General features: G+C 46.6%; 1 protein-coding gene across 3 annotated transcripts in view; it reads right to left on the minus strand.

Annotated features, from left to right (window-relative positions):
- The window catches only part of Bcl2l14 (BCL2 like 14), a 42293-nt gene that overhangs the window by 1909 nt on the left and 17717 nt on the right, over window positions 1-22667 (minus strand). Inside the window, exons 1-5 of one of the 3 annotated variants that reach the window (XM_087904050.1) lie at window positions 19421-19725; window positions 11197-11699; window positions 7393-7569; window positions 4649-4719; window positions 2642-2908 (exon numbers count right to left, since the gene is read on the minus strand). In XM_087904050.1, coding sequence (XP_087760176.1) covers window positions 2642-2908; window positions 4649-4719; window positions 7393-7569; window positions 11197-11641 — 960 coding nt within the window. In that variant the 5' untranslated portion in view covers window positions 11642-11699; window positions 19421-19725. Of the gene's footprint in view, window positions 1-2641; window positions 2909-4648; window positions 4720-7392; window positions 7570-11196; window positions 11700-19420; window positions 19726-22667 lie in introns of those variants that run through there. The other 2 variants (XM_087904051.1, XM_048432414.3) reach the window with 2 other exon arrangements.

Raw genomic sequence — 22667 nt, forward strand, 5'->3', positions numbered from 1 at the left:
ACAGAAAAAAAAAACAGGTACTGGGAGGGACACCTGAGTATGTAGCATGTTTGTGTTAGCATGTTGAGGCCCTGGAGTAAACACCAAGGGACGCAACACACACACACAGAGACACACGCGCACATACACATACAAAGATACACACACATGGACACACACACACACACCCTTTAGCAATGATATCAGTTTCTAATCTCGGAACCCCCCTCCAGATTCCTCCTGAAGGACTGTCTAGTTCCTCTGACTGAACCTGCTTCTCTCTCGAGCCAGCAGCCAAGCTACATAAATGTTTGCATTTGCTTTTCCTTCTTCTTTTATCTGATTACTGGAATTAGACTTGCTTTCTTTATAATATTTACTGAAATAGAATTTTACCACAAAATTCTTTCTATTGAAGTGCATAGCTTAGTGGCTTTTAGTATTCAACCCTTACCCCGAACCCTAGGACCCTTTGTCACCCTACTAGTGGTCAGCCCTAGTCCCTCACCAAACTCCTTTCTGCCTCCATGAATTTGCTTATTTTGGACACTTTATAATAGAACCATTTAACAAATGGTATTCTTGTCTGGCTTCTTAGCATAATGCCCATTAAAAAAATTAGATCTCTTTTTTTTTATTGTGAAATTGTTAAGAGTTCATTACATTTTCTGGATGGAAATCATTTAATTGAATACGTGACTGGGAAAAAGTTTCCCCATTCTGTGTGCCTTCCCCTCCATAACTTATGGTTTTTATCAGTCTGTTAGATTTGAGTTTTGCTCTCTTTCCTTCCTTCCTTCCTTCCTTCCTTCCTTCCTTCCTTCCTTCCTTCCTTCCTTCCTTCCTTCTATCCTTCCTTCCTTCCTCCCTCCCTTCCTCCCTCCCTCCCTCCCTTCTCTCCCTCTTTCTCTTTCTCTTTATTTCAATCTCTTATTTTCCTCTCCATTCCCTGTCTTTGCTTCCTCCACGCCTCTCTTCCTTTCACCCCCCCCCCCCCACACACACACACTGGGGATTGAACCCAGGGTCTATACATGCCAAACACACACTGTACTGAGCTACATCTCTGGCCATTCCTTTTCTCACCCCTCACCCCCTCACAATGGTCAGGAAAGGAGGATAGCAGAGGAACTCCATGGGATCTTGAGGGGAAGAAGGAGGAACTGAGACACTGTTGAGAGTTCCAGCCTCCTCTCAGAATGGTTAGCACACTCCTGCTAACCGTTAGTTCTCCCGCACCTGCGGCTGTGCATGTGGGCTGTGCATGTGCAACACAGAAAGGAGCAGAGGCTGAGCTAAGTGGGAAGCCACCAAGGACAGTGGCAGACTTTTCAGCTCTGTGGGAATGCATAATGCATGCCACACTTTCTTGTGAGACCCAGGAGACCAGCCTGTGAGAAAGACCCAGGGACACTCTGGCCATACTTAAAGTTGACCCAAGTATCCTGCTGGCCCTGGAATGCTCCTGTGGACAGAAGCCCACGGATGGTGAGAGAGCACCCGTCCTCCTAAGACTAACCTTGACCAGTCAGGAAAGTTCAAAGTTGGCTTGATGTCAATCTTGAACAATTTGGGGGATGGGGAGTCTCAGAGAACAGAGATCAAAGCTGGAGGAAGGGCTGGGACACAGAGCGGAGGCAGCTGATGTGATTAATTCACCTCACCAAAAATAGATACAAGTTCGATTGCCTGTTTTTCAGCTTGTGTCCCAATGTCCCAGTTGAGGTCTAAGCAGCAATGACAGAATGAGCAAGCCCAAATCCTGTGTGAAGATCAGCCCTACATCCAGTAGGCATCAAGGAGAGAGTGCAAGTGCCCCTGCCCTCATCTGACCGGCAGCATTCTGTTACTGTAGAATTTGTGGAAGAAGAAATGGCATCCACTAAAACATTTGTCTCACCAGCTCCTCGTTTCCTGCTTCCTCTGACCCTTTGCCCCCCTCCCCTGACATACCCTCTGGGAGTTCAGTAAATATTTGTGGATGAAGATGACCATTGCTAAAAATATGTTCCAATTGGAGGGACTTGTCTCTTGCCACTTGAGTATCCTAAATCCATGAGAACTGATTTTAAAATGTCTTTCCTCTGTCTTAATAAAGTTTTATTGCCCATCCCTTATCAGACAAGATGTGTGTGTGTGTGTTTTCTATGTGTGAATGTGGCATGTATGTGTGTGTGTATATGTGTGTGTGAGTGTAGTATATATGTATGTGAGTGTAGTATATATGTATGTGTGTGTGAGTGTAGTATATGTGTGTGTGTGTACACGTGTATGCATGAGTGTGTGTGCCTGTGGAGGTATGTGCACATACAAGTGTGAGTATTTGTGGTATGTATGTGTGTGTGCATGTGGTGTGTGTCTGTGTGTGAGTGGGTATGTGTTTGGTGTGTATGGTGTGTATGTGTGTGGTATGTGAGGGCATGTGCAGTGGTGTGTGTGTGTGCGTGCGTGCAGGCACATGTGTGTGTGCCTGTGGGGCTTGTGAGTGTTACGTGTGAGTGTGTGTGTGTTTGTGTGTGTTAAGGTCTCACTGTATAGTTCAGGCTTGTCCCAAACTCACAGGCTCCCTTCCTGGGCCTCCTAAGTGCAGACAGGCACCGCAGCACTCTGTGACCACAGCACTCTGTTGAGAGGATTTGCTTTCTTAACGGAGCACACTTACCCATCCACCATTCTGCTGCACCCAGGGGGAGAAGTACTCTTTTAGGTACTTGGTGCCAAAGCCCAGCATCCTATTCATTGGGTGGTTGTCGATGGCTGTGAGCTTGGCGATGGCGTCTATAGCAAGGGCAGCTTTAAAGCCTTGTGCTTTGACTTCTGACTCTCCTCTGGTGTCTATATCCCTCAGGAACAAGTCTGTGATCGTCTTGAACACTGAGTAGGACAGCCCATCCTGGAAGCTACTCATCAAAGCCTTGTCTTTCTTCATCTGTGTGTGAGAGGAAAAGCAATTAGGAGGCACGTGGAAGGCCACTCCTGTAAACAGAAAGCACCAGTAAGAAGCCCCTGGGATGGGGTGTCAATCATGGCGCAGCATCCTGCAGAGTCAAGGGCAGCCCGGTACCTGCTCTACAGATCCATTTATTGGTACAAATAAGGACAAAACTGAAAATCTTATTCGACACTTATTTGGTACTTCCCAAACACCAAGGGTGGAAAGGAGTCATGGATAACTCAGACCCAAGTGCTTACCCATGGGCCCACAGTCTAGTGGGGATGGCCAATAGTGTTCTGTGCTTTTTAAGAGGCAGGGCTGTGGATGAGATCTGAACCCTAGTGATATCTTAGGGTGTTCACTCTGCCCTACTCTCTCACTGGCAGTGCAATCTTGGGAACACTACCCATTTTTCTATGTATTTCATCTCTAAACTAGCGTAATGAGAGTACAGCGTTGGACATGAAGGAGGAATTCTGGTGACACCATGGGGAAAGGGAAGACTCCCCACATGTATTTGCTTATTAAAATAAATAATAAAGAAAGAGAGAGGGGGCAGGGCTGGTGAAATGGTTCAGTGGGAACTTGCTGCCAAGCCTGCGTTTGACTCCCAGCATCCTTGGTGGAAGGAGAACACAGGCTCCTGCCCGTCCCTGACCTCGGTGGTGTTCCATGGCACATGGACATCCCACTCCTCCTCCACATGCAATAGATAAATACATGTAAAAACAGCCACAGATTCTTTTTCCATTATTCTACCCAAGTGATTTCACCTCCCACCTCTTCCTCTGTGGATTTGCTGCATGAGCTCTGTATGCTATAAACTTCCTGTTTGTTCTGAGGCCGCTCTGCCCCTGCCAGTGTTCCCAAAGCGCACACAATCCACTCTCTTCTCTTTAGCCCAATATCCCTGGTTTTCCTTCTGTACCTTCCCTAGGCCTTTCATCCCTTTATGTCATGATCTTCTGGGCACCATTTTCTTCTGCTTTTCCCTTCTGCAGAAGCCCACACACATCGTCCCTGGACCTGACTTTCTCTCAACGGGTCCTGACCACAAAAGAAGAATCTACAAATCAGATCCCGATTGACAGACCCCAGAGATAGGTGATAGACTATGGGCACAAAAGAAAATGCCTTCTAACTTCAGTGTGGGCTTGTTCATCAGTGTCAACCAAGGACAGTCATCTCACTTTGTAATGAGAAGGGCGGGTCTCCACTGCTCCACTTATGGGTTCTTGGGTTCCCCACATTTCACTAGCCTGCCTCCCTGGGTGAATGGCTAAGACAGATTTAAGCAGGCACAGTCCAGCAACTGTATGGGGCATTTCAGAGAGGATTCCAGCCTTTGAGTAACTATCAGACACATAGCCAGGCTGCTGGGCAATTGCAGCCATCCAGACTCCCCTGAGGTTCAGTTAGATGAGAAGGAGGTTGATAAACCTATGCAACAAATTTTCATTTTTCCGATGTCTTTTCTTATAATAACACAGTTGCATTTCCAGTTTCCAGAAATTCCAAAGAGGCTCCAGAAGATTTACTTCTGTTTTCCAAAGTGATTCATTTTTGAGATGCTGCCAGTGTGAAGAGGCAGACTCCAAGGGAAATAAAATTTAGGACTAAGTGGAAGCCAGGACTCTGGAGAGGACGAGGGTCAGAGCCTGGTGCACAATTCCATTGTCCTGCCCTAGTGCGTGGGCGCAGACAGGAACCACGTTAGCTCAAGGGACTCCATACCTCTCTTCCCAGCTGATCCCCTGAGTATTTCAGCAGCTCAACAATTTTGTTTATTACTTGATCCTCTCCATCTGTTTAGGGGAGAGGGAAATTCCAGTTATTTCTTTCAAGACAGGCACAAAAATAATAAACGTGTCCTTCCAGTGGCAATGCTTGTGGCTTGGTTATGGATGGAGAAAGGAGCAAGCATTCAGATCCTCAGTTGATAAATCTCACCATTCAAGACTTCTCCAGTCCCATCCTTGTCTTTTCGCTCAGTGTCTCCTTCCCCTCCCAGTTCTCACTGAGAAACTTATGACTTATTTACTGTATGAACACTGGTGAAGACATAAGTTCCACTAAACATAATCCTGTCCATGAAGAGACTTAGGAGATGATTCCCTTTTATATTTTTTTTATTTTTATTTATGTGTGTATGTGTGTGTGTGTGTATGTGTGTGTATGTGTGTGTGTATGTGTGTGTGTATGTGTGTGTGTATGTGTGTGTGTATGTGTGTGTATGTGTGTGTGTATGTGTGTGTGTATGTGTGTGTGTATGTGTGTGTATATGTGTGTATGTGTGTGTGTGTATGTGTGTGTATGTGTGTGTATGTGTGTGTGTATGTGTGTATGTGTGTGTATGTGTGTGTATGTGTGTGTGTATGTGTGTGTGTATGTGTGTGTGTGTATGTGTGTGTGTGTATGTGTGTGTGTAAGCCCACGTGCACATGGGGACCAAGTGTCAATACTGGATGTCTTCCTTGATCAGTTTTGAGACAGGAGCTCTTACTGAACCCGAGCTCAGCTGGACTGACTGCCAGGCAGCTCCAGAGATTCCCTTTCCTGCGCCGCCTGCACAGCTCCGTATGGGAGCTGGGGAACTGAACTCAGGCTCTGAGCACAGAGAACCCCTTACCGGCTGAGCCAACTTCCAAGCCCCATAAATCCTATGTCTGATCATATTTCTACCTTTGTCAGAAGCAAGGAGCCAAATTTACAGCCCAAATGTGAAGTGACATTTTCCTGGCCTACATTTGGGGACCAATCTCATTCTTTAGCCCTTTTTATTTTCCTATGTATTTTTTTTTTTACATTTTAAAAAACTTGGTTGATTTTTATGTGATTAAAGTTTATACCCCGTATTCCATGTCTCGACAATAAGGTGGGGTACATGGGAATGAAATGAACAAATTCCTGAGTTCTCCAGGATGAAATGGCAGTTGGACAAAGCAAGGCTATCGTTGGCATGGGCTATAATGGCTTTTCTCACAACTTGCTACTTAGTAAACATAACGGTGAAAACGATCACCACTGCAGCACAGAATCCAAACAGAGAAATGTCAGTTACCCAGGGAATCGAGTTTCTGACTTACAGCCCAGTCTCCGAAGCAATGTGGGACCCACGTGTTTATCTTGGCTAGCGGCGAGGGAGGCCGGGGAATTAATGGAGCAAAGCCCAGGAAGGTGCAGGAAGGAGGGGAGCGGGGAGAGTGGCTAACCTGGGACTCACAATGCCTGGGAGCAAACAGGAATAAATCTCCACAGCCCTGGGCGTGGTCTCTGCGTCCATCTCTCCTGGAAAGATGCTGTGCGGGAGTCCTGGATTCCTCCCGCATGCAGGGGAGGGGAGGGGGTGCCTTGGCTTTAGCTTGTCTGAGGATATCACTTTCCACCTCCCAGGCACACTTGGGAGGGCCACAAAGCCCTAGCGCTTTCTTTCTGGCATGCATGGATGGCTCCTCGCTCAGAGCCCTGTGGCAGTGTTTAGTTTCAGATGTGCAGCAGACAGTGGATAAAGCCCCAGCCCTGTTTTGGGATCTGAGACACACGGATGCCTTTGTGGGCTTTTGCATTGTCCTTCACGATGCTATAGGCCCAGGAACTGCTTTGTTATCATCCTTATACACTCTCCTAGAGGTTGGGGAGAGAGAGCTGAGAGGAAAACCTTCTCCTTTCTATTCTTTTCTCTTGGCCCAGGGTTCCCACCACAGCTCCTAGAATCTGTAGTGGTCCCAGCTACTACTATTGTGCGGCAGTGACTGAGCTAATCTGGTCCCTAATTCTCACTTTTTCAACACCTCCTGAGCCAGACCTGATGTTGCTAGATCAAATAAGAATCGTCCCCCACAGGCTCATGTTTTGAATGCTGGTCCTTCACGGTTGGTACTGTTTGGGAGGTTGTGGAGATCTTAGGAGGCAGCGCCTAACTGGAGGCACTAGGACACTGAGGGCAGATCTGTGACTGGCCTCATCTTGCTTTCTTTGCCTCCTGGTTGAATGCAGAATGAACAACTGCCCCCTGCTGTACCCTGCCTAAATGCATGTGGTTAAGCAATCATGGATGGAACCTTCTGAAATCGTAAGCCAAAATAAATATTTTCTCCGATCAATTGCTTCTTGTAGGCAGCTTTCTCACGATGGCAAGAAAAATAACTACCGCAACTATGTGTCTGACAGCCTGGGTGTTTCCCACGAGGCCTGGGTTGGGTGATGTAACGACTCTATGCACAACCGTTATAACATGATTCGACCCGACATCTCCTCCTCTCCCTCCACAGGAGACGTTTCTTCTGACTCAACAGGCTCAGGGCATCTCTGTGCCATGGGCTGATGCCTTCAGCTAGAGCTCACGGTCTCCATCATGTTGCTGCAAAGCAGGCTGAGATTCCCAGTGTACAGAGGCCTGAGCTGCATACACACACACATGCCCATACACTTGTATCCGGCACAGGCTCAACCCAACACATGCAACAAGGAAGACTTACCTTTCTTTGAATCGCAAGTTCTAGACTGAGCACCTTGAGGTTGGAGGTACAGATGCTCTGGAGCACTCTCTTTGAACTTGAAGCCGCCTCCCTGATTGTGGTAATCTTCTGGCGGCGGCCAGGAGTACACAATTTCAGCCACACGGTTAGCGATACAAGCAACTTTGGGGTCCACAGCTGAAACAAGAAAGAACTGCTCAGAGGGTATCCCCAGAACTGAGGCTGCTGTGTGGACTGCCCCGATGCTTGGGATGAAGAGGTCAGCCTAGCGTGAGAGAACTGTGTCCAAGAGTTTGTGTTTGAGGTGGGGCATTCTTCAGAAGGGACCAGCAATTCCCCAATGGGGCTGGGATGAGGGGGCAGTATACAGCTACACTTCCACACCCCCATCTTTTCCCCTTGCCAAAGAGCACCAAGGGGATGACTCACTACTTGACAGAATGATCAGGCTGTTTTCATTTTTATTCTTTTAGATTTATGTTTGGGGACACCCTTTATACCTCAGAGGGGTGGCCTCTCAGGGCATAGGAGAGTGTTCAATAACTTGATACTCCTTGCTCTTATGGCCACAACTTCCCCCTTTATGTATAATAGAAAGCATTCAGGTTACACTTATAGGTAAATAAGGTTGCATAGACGCAGCCAGATGTGGTGCTCCACATCTGTAACCTCAGCACTTAGGATGCCAGGATTGCAGGCATGGGTTCCAGACCAGCCTGGGCTACAAAGTCAGACTAGATCTCAGAACAAGTGCACCAAGTACAACTCATCCTTCATGACCTTGGCATCTGGGAAGTGACATAGTGTGTGTTTCCGCACAGGGCCGGGTGGGTGACATGGCGCAGACTCCCTGACTGTAACTGCTAATCAGATACGAATCAGCTTGTGTCTGCTTGATGGACCAAGTAGGTACACGGTTGACTTGTTGGGCAGCAAGTCTGTCACTGGTTTTTCACAGGTGGCTGTGTTTGGTAGCGAATGAAGCAGCTAAGACAAATCACACTGTGTTTGGAGAAGACTGTTCGTTCTTGAGACTCAATGATGGGAAATAGGTCAAGCAGTTGGGATCAGTCTGGGCTACAGAGCGAGGTCCTGTCTCAAATAAGTAAATAAATACGCAAATATATACATAGAGAGAGCTGAATAATCTAGAAAGCCACCTGTGTCTATCTCTTTTCTTCCTGCTTAGATTGGTGATGCGATGTCTAAACATGCATAAAACTATGCTCTCTGGTATGTGCATAGTATTTTATGGCTATTCAGAGCACAATTTGGCCGATAAACCCACTCTCTGTTTTAGTTTTATCCTTTATTCTTTTTTATGGTTTTTTATTTAACTTTATTTTATGTGCATTGGTGTGAATGTGTCAGATCCCCTGCAACTGGATCTTCAGATAGTTGTGAGCTGCCATGTGGGTGCTGGGAATTGAACCCTGGTCCTCTGGAAGAGCAGTCAGTGCTCTTAACCACTGAGCTGTATCTCCAGCCCCCATTATCTTTTATTCTTAATCTCACCCGAAAGCTGTTTTCCTTCACTTATTCCCCTAATAATGTGAGCAGTTTCTTTGGAAAATGTAGGGGGAAGCCAAGTGATACTTCTGCTGTGTCATTTCCTCCAGGAAATGGGGCTGAAGATGGCAGAAACTTCCTGTCTCCCTATGCAGACCACACTGACCCACAAAGTCAGGTCCCTGGGGCCTCTGGGCTCCCAGCGCCGTGTTGGGAAGGACGAGGCACAGAGGAAGACAATGGACAGCCCTTCTCTCTTGGCACGGCTGCAGCCTCAGCCACCCTGGCTTTCAGGGAGTAGATGCTTCGATTGGCTCAGAGAGTTAAACAAAGCTGGGAAGAGACATGGTCCAGGCTGTGTCTCCTTCAGCAACGCCCCAGAAATTCTCTCTGCCCCTTGAGTTCTGCACATCCTCTGGACCCTGGGTCCTCATGGCTTCAATGAAGTTCCCTTGGTCACAGAATGGTATGAAACTTCCTTACGTGGAACTTACTCCAAAAACTTAGGAGGCTAGCAACCCTTTAAAACTGAGCCGTTACTGCCATCTGTTGACTAATTATGGACAGGCCTGGCAGGAAGGGGTACTGTGGAGGTGGGAGTGGGTAGGAAGATGAACCGTGTTTCTGCTGAGGTCTGTGGTGGAGGTAAACCCTCAGTGATAGTGTCTTGTTCCATACAATTGATTTTTTTTCCTAACAAGGGAAAACTCTATCAGTTTTTTAAAAGAATCAATTTTATTTTTATTTTATATGCATTGGTGTATCGGTGTATCAGATGCCTTGGAAATGGAATTGCAGACAGCTGTGAGCTGTCATGTGCATGCTGGGAATTGAACTCCAGTCCTCTGGTAGAGGAGTCAGGGCTCTTAACCATGGAGCCATTTCTCCAGCCCCTTTATCAATTTTTTTTAAAAGGGTGGTTCACATTTTTTCTTTTCAGAAAGCCTTTCTTTTTAAAAAAGATTTAATTTATGTATTTTATGTATATTGGTGTTTTGTCTGCATGTCCAACTACACACCAGAAGAGGGCATCAGATCCTATGGGACTATATAACTTCTGTGAGCCACCACGTGGGTACTAGAAATTGACCTTAGGATCTCTGGAAGAGCAGCCAGTGCTCTTAACCTTTGAGCCACCTCTCCAGCCTGGTGGTTTACATTCTGAAAAGTATTTTGTTTTTATCTTTCAAGACAGTGTTGCAGTAAGCTGGCTTCCAACTTGCTATGTAGCCCAGGATGGCCTGGAACTGGCCATTCTTTCCCTCCTGAGACCTGATGACAACAGGTATGAGCGTCATGCCCAACCGAAAAACTATTTGCTTCTGTCTATTTGCCTGTCTTCCCTCCCTCCCTCCCCCTTTCCTTCCTCATCCTTGTTCTTCCTTTCAGGCCCCTTCCCTCTTCCTTTCTCCTCTCTCTCTCTCTCTCTCTCTCTCTCTCTCTCTCTCTCTCTCTCTCTCTCTCTTCGAGACAGGGTTTCTCTGTAGCTTTGAAGTCTGCCCTGGAACTAACTCTTGAAGACCAGGATGACCTCGAACTCACAGAGATCCACCTGCCTCTACTGGGATTAAAGGTGTGCGCCACCACCGCCTGACTCTCTTCCCCTTCTTTTCCCTTCTCTTTCTCCCTCTTTCATTTGGTTTTGTTTGTTTGTTTTCTGAGATAGGGTCTCATGTAGCCCAGGCTAGCTTCCAACTCACTATATAGCCAAGGCTGGCCATGAACCTCTGAAACTCCTGCCTCCATCTCCTGAATTCTTGAATCACTGACTCTTCTACTTGATCTTTCCAGCAACCATAAGAAGTAGGGAAGGGTGTGATCTCCCTGATATACAGGTGTGAACACAGTTCCCAGGTGTGATCCCCCTGATATACAGGTGTAAACACAGTTCCCATGTGTGATCTACCCGATATACAGGTGAGAACACAGTTCCCAGGTGTAATCTACCCAATATACAGGTGTGAACACAGTTCCCAGGTGTGATCCACCTAATATACAGGTGTGAACACAGTTCCCAGGGTCTCCAGGGGTCATCTGGCCTAAGAGAAGGTGCTTGGCTAAGATGCCTTCCTTTGTGCTCCCCTCTTGAAGCCAGCTTATTTATGGTCACAGAGCCGGAAAACCTCTGCAGCCACCATTCACTCCCACCTTCTTCCTTTCTTGGGACAAGTGGGTGGTTATTATGGAGATTAACAACATGGAAAGCCCAGGGCTGTCTTCAGTAGGTCGGAAGAGGCCGACCACTCAGCACGCGCGCAGGAGATGGGTGTGAGAGAGAGCCCTTCACGAGCCTACCTTCACTCTCCAGGCGCTGCTCCACACTGGAAAGAGACCTGGCCCAGTGTTGACTGTGGAAGCCGCTCTGACGCTCTACTGTGAAGGGGCCCTGAACACCCTGAGTACGGACCTCCTTTGGGGAGCTCGGTGGGCCTTCTTCCTTCTCCGCCGCTCTGAAGAATGTTCTCCAAGAAGATTTCTTCTTGCCAAAGTTTATGAACTTTTCACTGGAGGTGGAGCCTCTGCAAGGCGCTGACCCCTGTGTCCATGAATCAGTTGACCAAGATAACAGTGCTTTCTGGGACAAACTTCTTGTTCTGGAGGGCTTGGGCGAGAAAACAGCTGGGGGACTTTTGAAGACATGGTGTCTAGCATAGAAGGCCAGGATTTTGGACTCGATGCTGTTTGGGTCATCATCCTCCAGGGGGATGTCTTCCAGGTCACACTCACTGGAGCTGCACATGTCAGGTCTGGAATGACAAACGGCACGTGGTGTGTGTTCTCCGTGTGGGGGAGTTTACCTTGCAGGTTCAGAGAAAGCGTGGGGGAAGAACCAAAAATCAATCAATCAAACAAACAAACAAACAACCATCCTTTGGTTCTGATCCCACATTGCTAGGATAACCAGGAGTAACCAGTGTCAGAAAAGCCACCACGTTACTGGGAACGAAGAGTCAGAGCACAGATAGCTCCAGGTAACAGTGGAATAAGAGCTCTAATAAGGTGAAGTCAGCTGGGTATGTGGAGGCAGGGACAAGCCAGCTTCAACCGGAGGAGCGAGTGAAGGCAATCGAAAGACAGACTGGGGATATACATACACTCAACTTTGAAACCGTGTGGGCAGAGAAAAGACTTGTGGGTACATGTTTGAAGCATCTGATGGCCAGGGTTTGTACCATGTAGCCCAGGCTGGCCCTAAGCTCACTAAGTATGAATCATTCAGAGAAAATAAGTAAACAGTCAGCTGGGACCAGACTTTGGTGGCCTTAGACCAGGTTGAGAGGTCTCTGCTTCTTCTATGGATCCTTTCAAAGGAGCCCAAGTCTCCTAAACATGCCAAGTTCTTATGGGAGGGGACAACTCAGGAGGTAGAAATAAATTATGTGCCTCTCTCCCTTTGTGGGGTACCTTCTGCCTCTGCTTGCGTGGTTTGTTTCCTGTGATTGGCTCGCTAGTTAATCTGTCACCGGGTAAGAGCTGCTGTATTTATTTATTTTACAACATGAAAGATACCAGTGGACATAGTGGAGAGTTTGTCTGTGTTCAGGTGGGAGAGGACATGATCACATACATGATTTAGAAAGAACGCCCCAAGCCTGGAAATGGGTGGGGCGACTCGATCACCCTGATTTCCATCCAGGTAACAAAGAATGACCTCTGCTCCCTTTCACTCACTGATGCAGCCAGAGTTACCCCTCTGGGATCTGGCTAGCATACCTTTGCCTTGGCTTCACTGTAACTAAGGGCTACATTTCCCTTTCCATCCCAGCTGCCAGAAAGACTGATCCTTCCACTTCCCATCTCATTCAAAGTTCAGCCATGGGTGCATCATCAAACATCTCGTGCTTCATGTCTGGTGGTCTGCAGGTCAAATCTTGCCCACACCAATGACTAGTTTTGAGCCCTGTGGAAGACTGTAATATGTCTCTGCTCCTGAACTCTCTGTAGATAGACTAGAAATTATTACAGCCATTGCGGGGTGGGTATTGTGAATGTAGAAGACAAGGCATGGGATGTCTTGGCTCAAAAGTGATAACAATGGGGATGGTAAGATGGCTCAGTAAGTCGAGTGCTTGATGCACAAGCCTCACAACCTTAGCTTGATCCCAGAACCCACATGGTGGAGAAAGAACTGACTCCATATGGTGGTCCTCTGACCTCCACTTATGCCCCGTGGCATGTGTAGCACACACACACATTGTACACATCTAACAATAATAAATAATATATGTGTAACTATAAACATATGGATGTACGCAGGTCTATAAAGTGGTAGCTAGGCCAAGCATGGTGGCTTGTGCTCAACCTCAGGATTCCGAGGTAAAAAGATTATGAATGCAGGGACAGCTACTATTCTACCTTCTACTGTCACGTGCGCATCAAACAATGGCAAGGACACGGTTTGAAAATGTGTCATTAGGCGACATTGTGGAAACAGTGTGTACTGATATAAGCTGAGGGTTACCACATCACTGGTGATATAATCTCAAGGGATGATCCTTCTCTCTTGTATTAGGCCATTGCTGACCAAAACATTATTGTGTAACTTTCCCTGCCTCTGTCCTTGGTGGAGCTCTTGGCCATGTGTCCTCTCACTGGTCCTGTTGGGTTTTTACCCTGAAAGCTGAAGATTCTGTGATCATAAACAAACAATAGTGTTCTTAATGGAATCTGCTGGCATGTCCCTTCATTTCTTTCTGCGAGATCCAATCGACAACGGAATTGGGTAGCATTGCAGACAGAGATTAAAACAGTGGGACGTGGTACAGACGGGAGAGCACCTGCAGACAGGGACCGAAGAAGCAGGACGTGATCCATGCAGGGAGAGCACCTGCAGACAGGGACTAAAGAGGCAGGGCATGGTACAGACAGACTGGACTCTGTTGTGGGACTCATGGTCATGGTCTGACAGCTTCAAACTCACATCATCATTGGGCAACTCAGTCTCTTCCTTTGGCCCTTGTTTTCCATATAGACCAATGTAGTGAGGAGCTGTGGGCAGGCCTGCTTTTCGTCCTGCCCAGCTCCCGCAGCCAACAAATCCCAAAGAAAATCACAGAGTCTACATTAGGTTATAAACTGATTGGCCCATTAGCTCAGGCTTCTTATTAGCTATTATGACTTATATTAACCCAATTATTCTGATATATTTTAGCCATATGGCTTGGTACCTTTTTCAGCTGTCAGATCACATGTTGCTTCTTCATTGATCTGGGCAGGAATGGTGGAGGGAGCTTCCTCTTCCCTAGCCTTCTCTTATTCTCATAGCCCTGCCTCTACTTTCTGTCTGGTTGACCCGCCTATACTTCCTGCCTGGCCAATCAGCGGTTTATTAAAATACATGATTGACAGAATACAGACAATTCTCCCGCACCAGACCAAGGATCATGGGTCAAGGACACAGCTCAGCGACAAAAACGCTCACCTAACCGTGTGCAAGGCTCTCTGTTCTCAGCACGGTAAGAAAACAACAAACAAGTAAGACAACCTCCTCTTGTCAAGACTAAGAATGTTCTCTAACTCCCCTGCCTTGGCTTTGATGTTTGGAGGGAGAGGGCTTTAGTACCTCCCCAGGCAGTGCTTCCTGTTCCTGAGGTGGAATCCCTGCTTTATTTAGAAGAGGCACACTGGCTCCTCTGAGGAGCAGCTTCATGGCCAGGCCCAGAGCCTAGCTAAACAAGTTCAGTGGAACGCAGCTGTGAACTGCAGAATGGGGGCCAAAAGTCAGGTGAAGATTGAGATGTGGCTTTCCCAGGGGAGCTATGGGCAGACTTGGAAAACCCAACACTGGTTAAACACCTCCTTCCATGTCCACAAAGCAGCCTCTGGTAACTGGGTGTGATCAAGCACTCGGGGAGAGCGGCACACAAGGGGACCCTAGCCAGCATCCTTCCTCCCCTTCTGTTCTTCAACTCTGGGCCAGTTCCTATGCGCTGGCATTCTGTCTTTCCTTAACTGCTCCAATTGCACACTCAGGATGCCTGAGGCCTAGGGCTCTGTCAGGAGCCGCACGGCTGTCTGGAGGACACGATTCTTGCTGCTTCCTCGTCACTGTTCCTTCTCTGCCGATAAAGCCAGCCTGTCCAGTCTTTCCCACACAGGCCTTCCCACAGGTCGTTAGCTCCTCCCACTCACCCACCCCTTCTCTACTCCCCCTACCACATCAGATGCTCTGTTCTCTTTACCATGGCATCCTCTCCTTCTGGTTAACCCAGGTCCCACCCAGTAGTCAAATGATCTCTTAGGACTGTACATCTTTAGAGCCTGCCACCACGGCTTAGTCACAAAAGCACCAGCTCTACAAGCCAAACTACATGAGTTTGATTCCCCAGACCCCACATGGAAAGCCCGGAGTGACATTCATCCGTATGCGGTGACAGAATGAGAGAGAGATTGGAGAATGCCCTGAAACCTGGCGGTCTTGGCTAGGGTTACCATTGCTTGGTGAGACGCCATAACCAAAGCAAACCGAGGAGGAAAGGGTTCCTTCAGCTCTCGTTTCCACATCACAGCTCATCATCAAAGGAAGTCAGGACAGGAGCTCAAACAAGGCAGGAACCTGGAGGCAGGAGCTGATGCAGAGGCCATGGAAGAGTGCAGTTTCCAGGCGGCCTCCTCAGGGCTGCTCAGCCTGCTTTCTCATAGACTCCAGGACCACCAGCCCAGGGGATGGCACCACCCACAGTGGGCTGTGCGCTCCCTCATCCATCATTCATTAAGAAAATGCCCTACAGGCTTGCCTACAGCCCAATCTTATGGAGGTGTTTTCTTAATTGAAGCTCCCTCCTCTTTGATGACTCCAGCTTGTGTCAAGTTGACATAAAAAATGAGCCAGTACAGAGGCTCATGGGTCAAACAGCCAGGAATAGGCAACATGGAAGAAAGTATATGAGAGCCTGCCTCAAAACAAGGTGAAAGGGGAGACCTCCCAAGGTCGCTTTCTGACCTCCACACTTGCATTGCAGTGTCTTGTGTATCCCAGTCTCACCCCCAGAGGATGACTTAAAACCTGAATCATATCAATCATATCAATATCATATCCTGGACTCAATGGCCGATTACCCATCGCTAAAGCTAAAATGAGCATTCTGTGCCATTATTTGTGATTAAAAAAAAAGCAACCCAACAACTATTATGTGATAAAAAAAAAATCAGATCTTACAGAGACGGCTCAGCTCTTAAAAGCACTTACTGCTTTTGCAGAGGACCTGGGTTCAGGGTCTAGCACTCACAGGCTGGTCATCCCAACCAACTGCAATTCTAGTTCCAGGGGATCTGATGCCCTCTAGTGGCCCCACTGGCTCCTGTTTATATGTGGTGCACATAAACTCATAAGCTCACACACATACACAAAAGAAAATGTATAAGATTTTAATCTAAGTCTCTAGCTCCAACACCAGTTTCACAGGGAGTATAGAAGACTGAAGCCCAATGTTCACAAGGAAGTAATGATCTAAATTCAGAATATGGTCAGTGCTGCAAGGTAAACACAGATGAATTTGTAGCACAAGCCTATAATCCCACCTACACAGGAGGATGAGACAGGAGAATTGCAAACTTGAGGCCAAGCAGGGTTACATAGAAAGACTCTGTTTCAAAAAGAAAGAATGAGGCAATGGGCTATTTTTCTTACCATATGGAGCTCACACACACACAAGCATTACAGACTAAAAGACACTTAAACACATCCCTTGGATGCAATGAATGGCCCTCAGGTCTGAACTCACAAAGATGCCGCTGATGGGAGACAATGGGGGCGGTCTGAATATGAGAGGTGCTTCCCATGGCATTGAGCCGTATCTCTACGAGTTTGCACTGTGCCTGCAAATACGACAACAACGTTTACAGTGTAAGAATATGACAGCGAATCTCCACTGTCACCTGACTGGATTGAGAATCATCTCGGGGACACACTTCTGGGCGTGTCTGTGAGGGCCTTTTAGAGAGGTTTAACTGAGGGAGACCACCGTTTTGAATGTGGGTGGCACTATCCCAAGCTGGGGTCCTGGACTGAAGAAGAAAGGGAAGAAGAGAGCGCACTGACACCAGCAGTCACCTCTCTCTGCTTCCTGACAAGAGACCTTGTGACCAGCCACCGGAAGCTCCTGCCACCACAGCTACAGCCACTGTCCCTGCCAGGCCTTCCCTAAGTGTGAGCCCAAATAATCCCTCCCTTCCTTACATTGTTTCTGTCAAGTATCTTGTCCCAGCAACAAGAAGAGTGATTGATAGATACGAAGGGTGGAGCTTTGCCTAGTGTTCCCAGCACCTAGAATAGTTCCAACAGTGTGCTCAACAAACATGAAGAGTGTACTCAACAAACATGAAGAGTGAATGAGTGAATGAATGAATGAATGAAAAGACTGACAGATTAAACATGAGGCAACTGGCGGAATATGAATTTGGGCAGTTTGTTTGATAAATTACAAATAAATATTGCTATAACTATGCCTGCAAATATTACAAATTGAACTAAAATGCAACTTGCTTATCTGAAGTTCAAATGCAACTGGGTGTCTTGCATTTGCTAAATCTGACATCACCATGAATAAAAGACGCTGCTGAGACGTCCTCAAACCTAATGGATAAAGCACTGGGGTTGAAACCAAGGCAAGTGAAAGAGTCGGCCGGGAAGCACAGCCACAGTGAGGTCTTCAGTCGCAGTGGGCGTGTCTGCAGCTCCGGTGTGACTGAGCCCAGACTTCTGGGGGGAGGGTTTTGGAGGCTCCCTTTTAAATTAGGCAGTTTGGATCAGGTGTGGTTGGGCATCCAGTTAATCCCATTCTGAGACAGTGTGTGTATATATGATCAAAATACCCTGTATAATACGTGACGTTCTCAAAGAACAGACAAAATGAAGGATTTTAACATTTGAAAGGTACAGGTTTATTCTCCACACCGAACCTTAAGGAAGAGCTACCCACAAAGCTGAAAACTTTGTCTTAGCTTAAAGTAGTGAGAGAACTTTTTATGTTTGATGATATCAGTTCTCAGTGATCCCCAGTGACCTTTCTACTTAATGAAAGGCACCCCAACTTCTTCAGAGGCCTTATGCTAATTTAGGGATTGAGGGACACACCCTGTTTCTTACCCTACTGCTATAACGTTTTCCTGGTTACAGCCTACACTCTCAAAGGCAAATACAGCAGCTTCCTTGGCCTCTTTTCCCTCCCTGAGGGTGTCCTTGAGAGCATCCTCCCTTAGAGCTCTTTTGGGAGCACCTGACTGCAGCCCCCCCCCCCCACTCACTCCCCTCCACCAGGCCCTGCCGAGTGGCAGTCACATGGAGGTTTTCCAGTCTGTGGACTCTAGTCTGTGTTGGTGGAGAGATTTCACTTCTCTCCCTAGGCAGGTGGGGGAGCGCTCAGAGGAAGTGGCAGGGAAATTTCACTATTCCTTGAGAGGCCTCCACAGCCTCGTGCCTGGCTTCAGCTGCAGCTGGAGCCTCGCTTGGCTTGGAAGCGAGAAACTGGGAGAACCCACAGGCCTGAGTGTGACTCCATACTAACACACTTCTCTCAGGGAGGTCCCTAGACTCAGCCACCGACTCCATTGAGCCTCATCACTCTGAGCTGCGCCTTCAGCATCCTGGGTCCCTTTGCTGGGTGGACTTTGTTCCTGCCTTTCTTCAGACCCCTGTTTGTCTCTGGTCTTTCTGCCCTCTCTGTCATCTCCAGGGATAAGACACAGTTTTCAGTTCTGAAGGCAAGATGAAGAATGAGATGAAATGTTTTAATTTCTTACGATAGAAGCTAAAGGATGAAAGCCCTGACTGGGAAAATGGGGCAGAGGATTCAGGGAGAAGAGAGGTTTCCTTGGGAAGTCTGCTGGAACTAGGCTGAGCATGCAGGTTCCTGCAGAGTGCTCATGTCTCCAGGCTCAGTGGCAGGGGGTCCCATCCTGCACCCCAAAACCCTACTTCCAGGTGGATTCACCATCTCTGCAGGCTCTGACCTGCTATGATGCCATTGCACACTTTGTATTTACATCGAAAGAGGAGAGTAAGTTATAAAGACCACAGTCATGAACTCTTCACCATCCAAACCCCTCTGTAGAAAGATAAATAAAAACAGAATCCTTCCACTGGATGTGGTGACTCACACCATCAATCCCAGGACTGTGGAAGCAGAGGCAGGCATATCTCTGAGTTTGAGGTCAGCCTGGTCTACATAGAAGGTTCCAGGACAACCAAGACTACACAGAGAGATACTATCTCCAAAAATCTCTATCTCTATCTCTATAACTATCTATCTATCTATCTATCTATCTATCTATCTATCTATCTATCTATCTATCTATCTATCTATCTATCTATAGAGCCTTCATAATCTATCCTACCTTTTTCTGGAAACCCCAGTCAACTAACTAACTTGGAATGAAATGCTTTGCATTCCAAGGCTAACAGAACATTCGTTAAGGGGGCCCAAAGTTCTGAATTAGATGGCCTCTTTTGGCCAATGCAACCTGGCTATGAGCACCAGAGGGAGTAGAGACAGAAACTGGTGTCCCGTGCTGTAGTTACCTGGTCTGCTGGCTCTCAGCCGGTTTCCTCTGGCTTCAGGTCAGGTGTCAGGTAGCTATTTGTACACCTGTGTCTCTCTCTGAACACGCAATGACAGGAAACCTTCTGCCGGGTCCTGGCTTCTCACGACACAGCTCAGTGGCCGGGAGCTCCCTGGGACAGGATCCTCTGGTTTGGGACCAAGACTGAGGAAAAGAAGCCACTTCCTCATTAAGCTCCGCCTCCAGCTCTTTGACTGAAGAAGAGGCTGCCCTTTGCTCAAGTAATTTGACTCGAAAAGCACTGAGATAGCCTTTACTAATCACTTTCACAGCCCTGGGGAACAAATAGGTGGACCTGGCTTGATGGTTTTTCTGCTTTGCATTTTATCAGTTAGTCAGTGTGGGCTGGCTGGCTAATCTGCTGCAGGCACACACTGAACCTTTCAAAGGGGAGCCAGTGTTTCTATGTTTCTATTTCTTGTAAATGATGCACTGTCACACAGGAACCTTTTCTTACTAGCATCTGCAATATGTTGCCACTGTCCTTTCATGGCCTTTCTCTTGCGCACCCCCCCCCCCCCAGTCCCCTTTGTTCCTCTGGGTAGTTTTACTTCTACTTTTCCGTCACACATACATCATCATGGTTGAAAGTAATCCACTGTGTAGACAGGCCACACTTCTTCTGTTGTTGCAGGCCTAGGCTGGCTGTGTCACTACCGACTGTGAGCAGTGCTACACAAATCAATGGGCAAGAGACTCTGGGATGTGTTGACGGAGTCCTTTGGGCCAGCCAGGAGTGACACAGCCGAGTCCCCTGGTTTGCCTGGTTTAGCTTTTTAAGGAACCACCATGCTGACTCCCATAATGGCTGATTTAACTAGTCTAACATTCCTACGAACAAGGCACAAGAATTCCCTTCGTCCACATACCAGCCAGCATTTGTTAGTTGTTTTCTTTAAAAAATGGGGAGGGTGATTCTGGTTATTTTTATTTTACATGGATGTTATCTGTTTTCTTAATGATTGTCTTTCTGGCTAGAGTAAGGCGGAATTTAGTTTGTATTTCACTGATGGCTAGTCAGATTGAACTTTTTTCCTATGTTTACTGGTCATTTGTATTTAATTTTTTGAAAATTGTTGATTTGGTTAGTCCACTTATTGTGATATATAATTTCTTGTTGAGAATATATATATACACATATATATGCATGTATACACACATATATATTCTAGATATTAATCCTCTGTTTTGCTGACAAAGACTCTCTCATGCAGTCTGTTCAATTAACTGTTTCCTTTGCTGTAGAGAAGCTTTGTCATTCCATAAGGTCCTGTGTGTCATTTGCTGGAATTATTTTCTCAGCGACTGAAGTTCCTCAGAAAGGCCTTGCCCAAGCCTGTGTCTTCAGATGTTTCTCCTACTTTTCCTTCTAACCGTTTCATGACTCACTCACGTTAGGGATTAGGATTCATTGGGAGGTGGTGTTTGCAGCGAGAGATAAGGATCCAGTTTCAGTCTTCCACCCGTGGCTAAGCCAGTTTCCCCAGCGCTGTTTGTTGAAGACGCTCTTTTCCCTCCGATGTGTATTTTTGGCATCTTTATGAAAAAGCAGACGACAGTAGCTGTGTGGATTTCTATCTGCATTCCCTACTCTGTTTTTGTTACTCTGTCTCTGCAGTATAATGAAGTCGGGTGTGCTGAGGCCTCCAGAATCCTTTGAGCTCGAAGTTTCTTTAGTTGTTTGTGTGTCTTTGTGCCTCCATGTGCATTTTAAGATTTTTTTTCTGTTTGTGAAAATGATACTGGAATTTTGGTGGGGGAATATATTAAATTTGAAGATTTTTATGGCAACAAAGACATTCTCATGATATTTATTCTTCTAGTTTGCAAGGATGGGAGCAGGTCTATCTTCTAGTGTCTTTTTAAATCTTTTTCTTGAATGTTTTAAAGTTTTAATTGTTGGGGTTCTTCTCCTTCTTGGTTAGGATTATTTTAATATTTTTTGTTTGAAGCGATTGTAATGGAATTGCTTTTTATGACTTCTTTCTCAGCATTTATATTGGTAAGTAAGAAGGCCACTGATTTATGAATGATAATTTTGTATGGTCTTGCTTTACTAAAAATGTTTATATGTTCTGAAAGTTTCATGAAGCAGTCTCTATGGTCTCGTATATAGACTCTTATCTGCAAATAAGGACACTTTGACTTCTTGCTTTTTTATTTGTATCGCTTATATTTCCTTCTCTTGTCTTATTGCTGAGTCTTCAAGCACAATGTTAAGCAAGAGTAGAAAGTGGGCATCCGTTCCTCATTCCTGACTTTAGTAGAACACTTCGAATTTTTTCCCATTTAATACAACATTGGCTATAGATTTGACAGATAAAGCCTTAATTGTGTTGAGATGTGCTCCTTCCATTGCTAGTCTCTGCAGCTTTTATCATGAAGGGAGATTGGGTTTTGTCAAACACCCTTTCTGTATCTATTGAGAATGTCATGTGATTTCTGTTCTGAGTCCATGTTTGTGATGGATTACATCTATTGACTTGCGTAGGTTGAATCACCTCTGCCTCTCTGGAATGAAACCAATCGGATCATGTGAACAATCCTTTTTATTTTTATTTTTCCTTTAATCTCATTTGCAAGTATTTTACTGAGATTTTTTTTTTTACATCTAAGTTTAACAGGGAGATTGGCCTATAATTTTCTTTTGTTTTTATTGTTGTTGTGTCTTTGTGTGGTTTGGTGTAAGGGTTGTCAAGTCCAAAAGAAACTGGACAAACAACTGTCTGCGGTGCCTATTAGCGTACTAAGGCCCATGCTGGCCCCCAGGCTCATTCAGAGCCTGTGGCTCTTCTCAGCTCTTTTCACCCTGCCCCTATTCTAAACTTCTCCAGCTTCTCATTCCAAAATACCCTGTCATAATGACTACATTGCTCTCCTTCGTCTGCCTCTCCTCTCCTGTCCCTCTCTCTTGGTCTGCTTTACCCGCATTCTCCTTGTCCTCTTCTCTCGCTTTGCCTGTCTCTCTTCTCATGGCCCCATCCAATCTGCTGGCCATTTTCAGCCTACTACTTTCTCTCCCTGCTCTGGATACTTCCAGCTGCCTCATGGCTGTACTCTCCCTTGTATGTACAATAAAAGCCTACCCACCCGCCATACCTTGGAGTATGGTCCTGTCCTCTGTTTACACAAGGACAATAAAGGCTTCATAAAGAGAGTTTGATAGCGCCCTTCCCTCCCCCTCGTCATGCACTAGCTTGAGAAGC

This window comes from Myodes glareolus, chromosome 3 (genome assembly GCF_982192425.1).
Source record: "Myodes glareolus chromosome 3, mMyoGla1.1, whole genome shotgun sequence".
Taxonomy (NCBI): Eukaryota; Metazoa; Chordata; class Mammalia; order Rodentia; family Cricetidae; genus Myodes; species Myodes glareolus.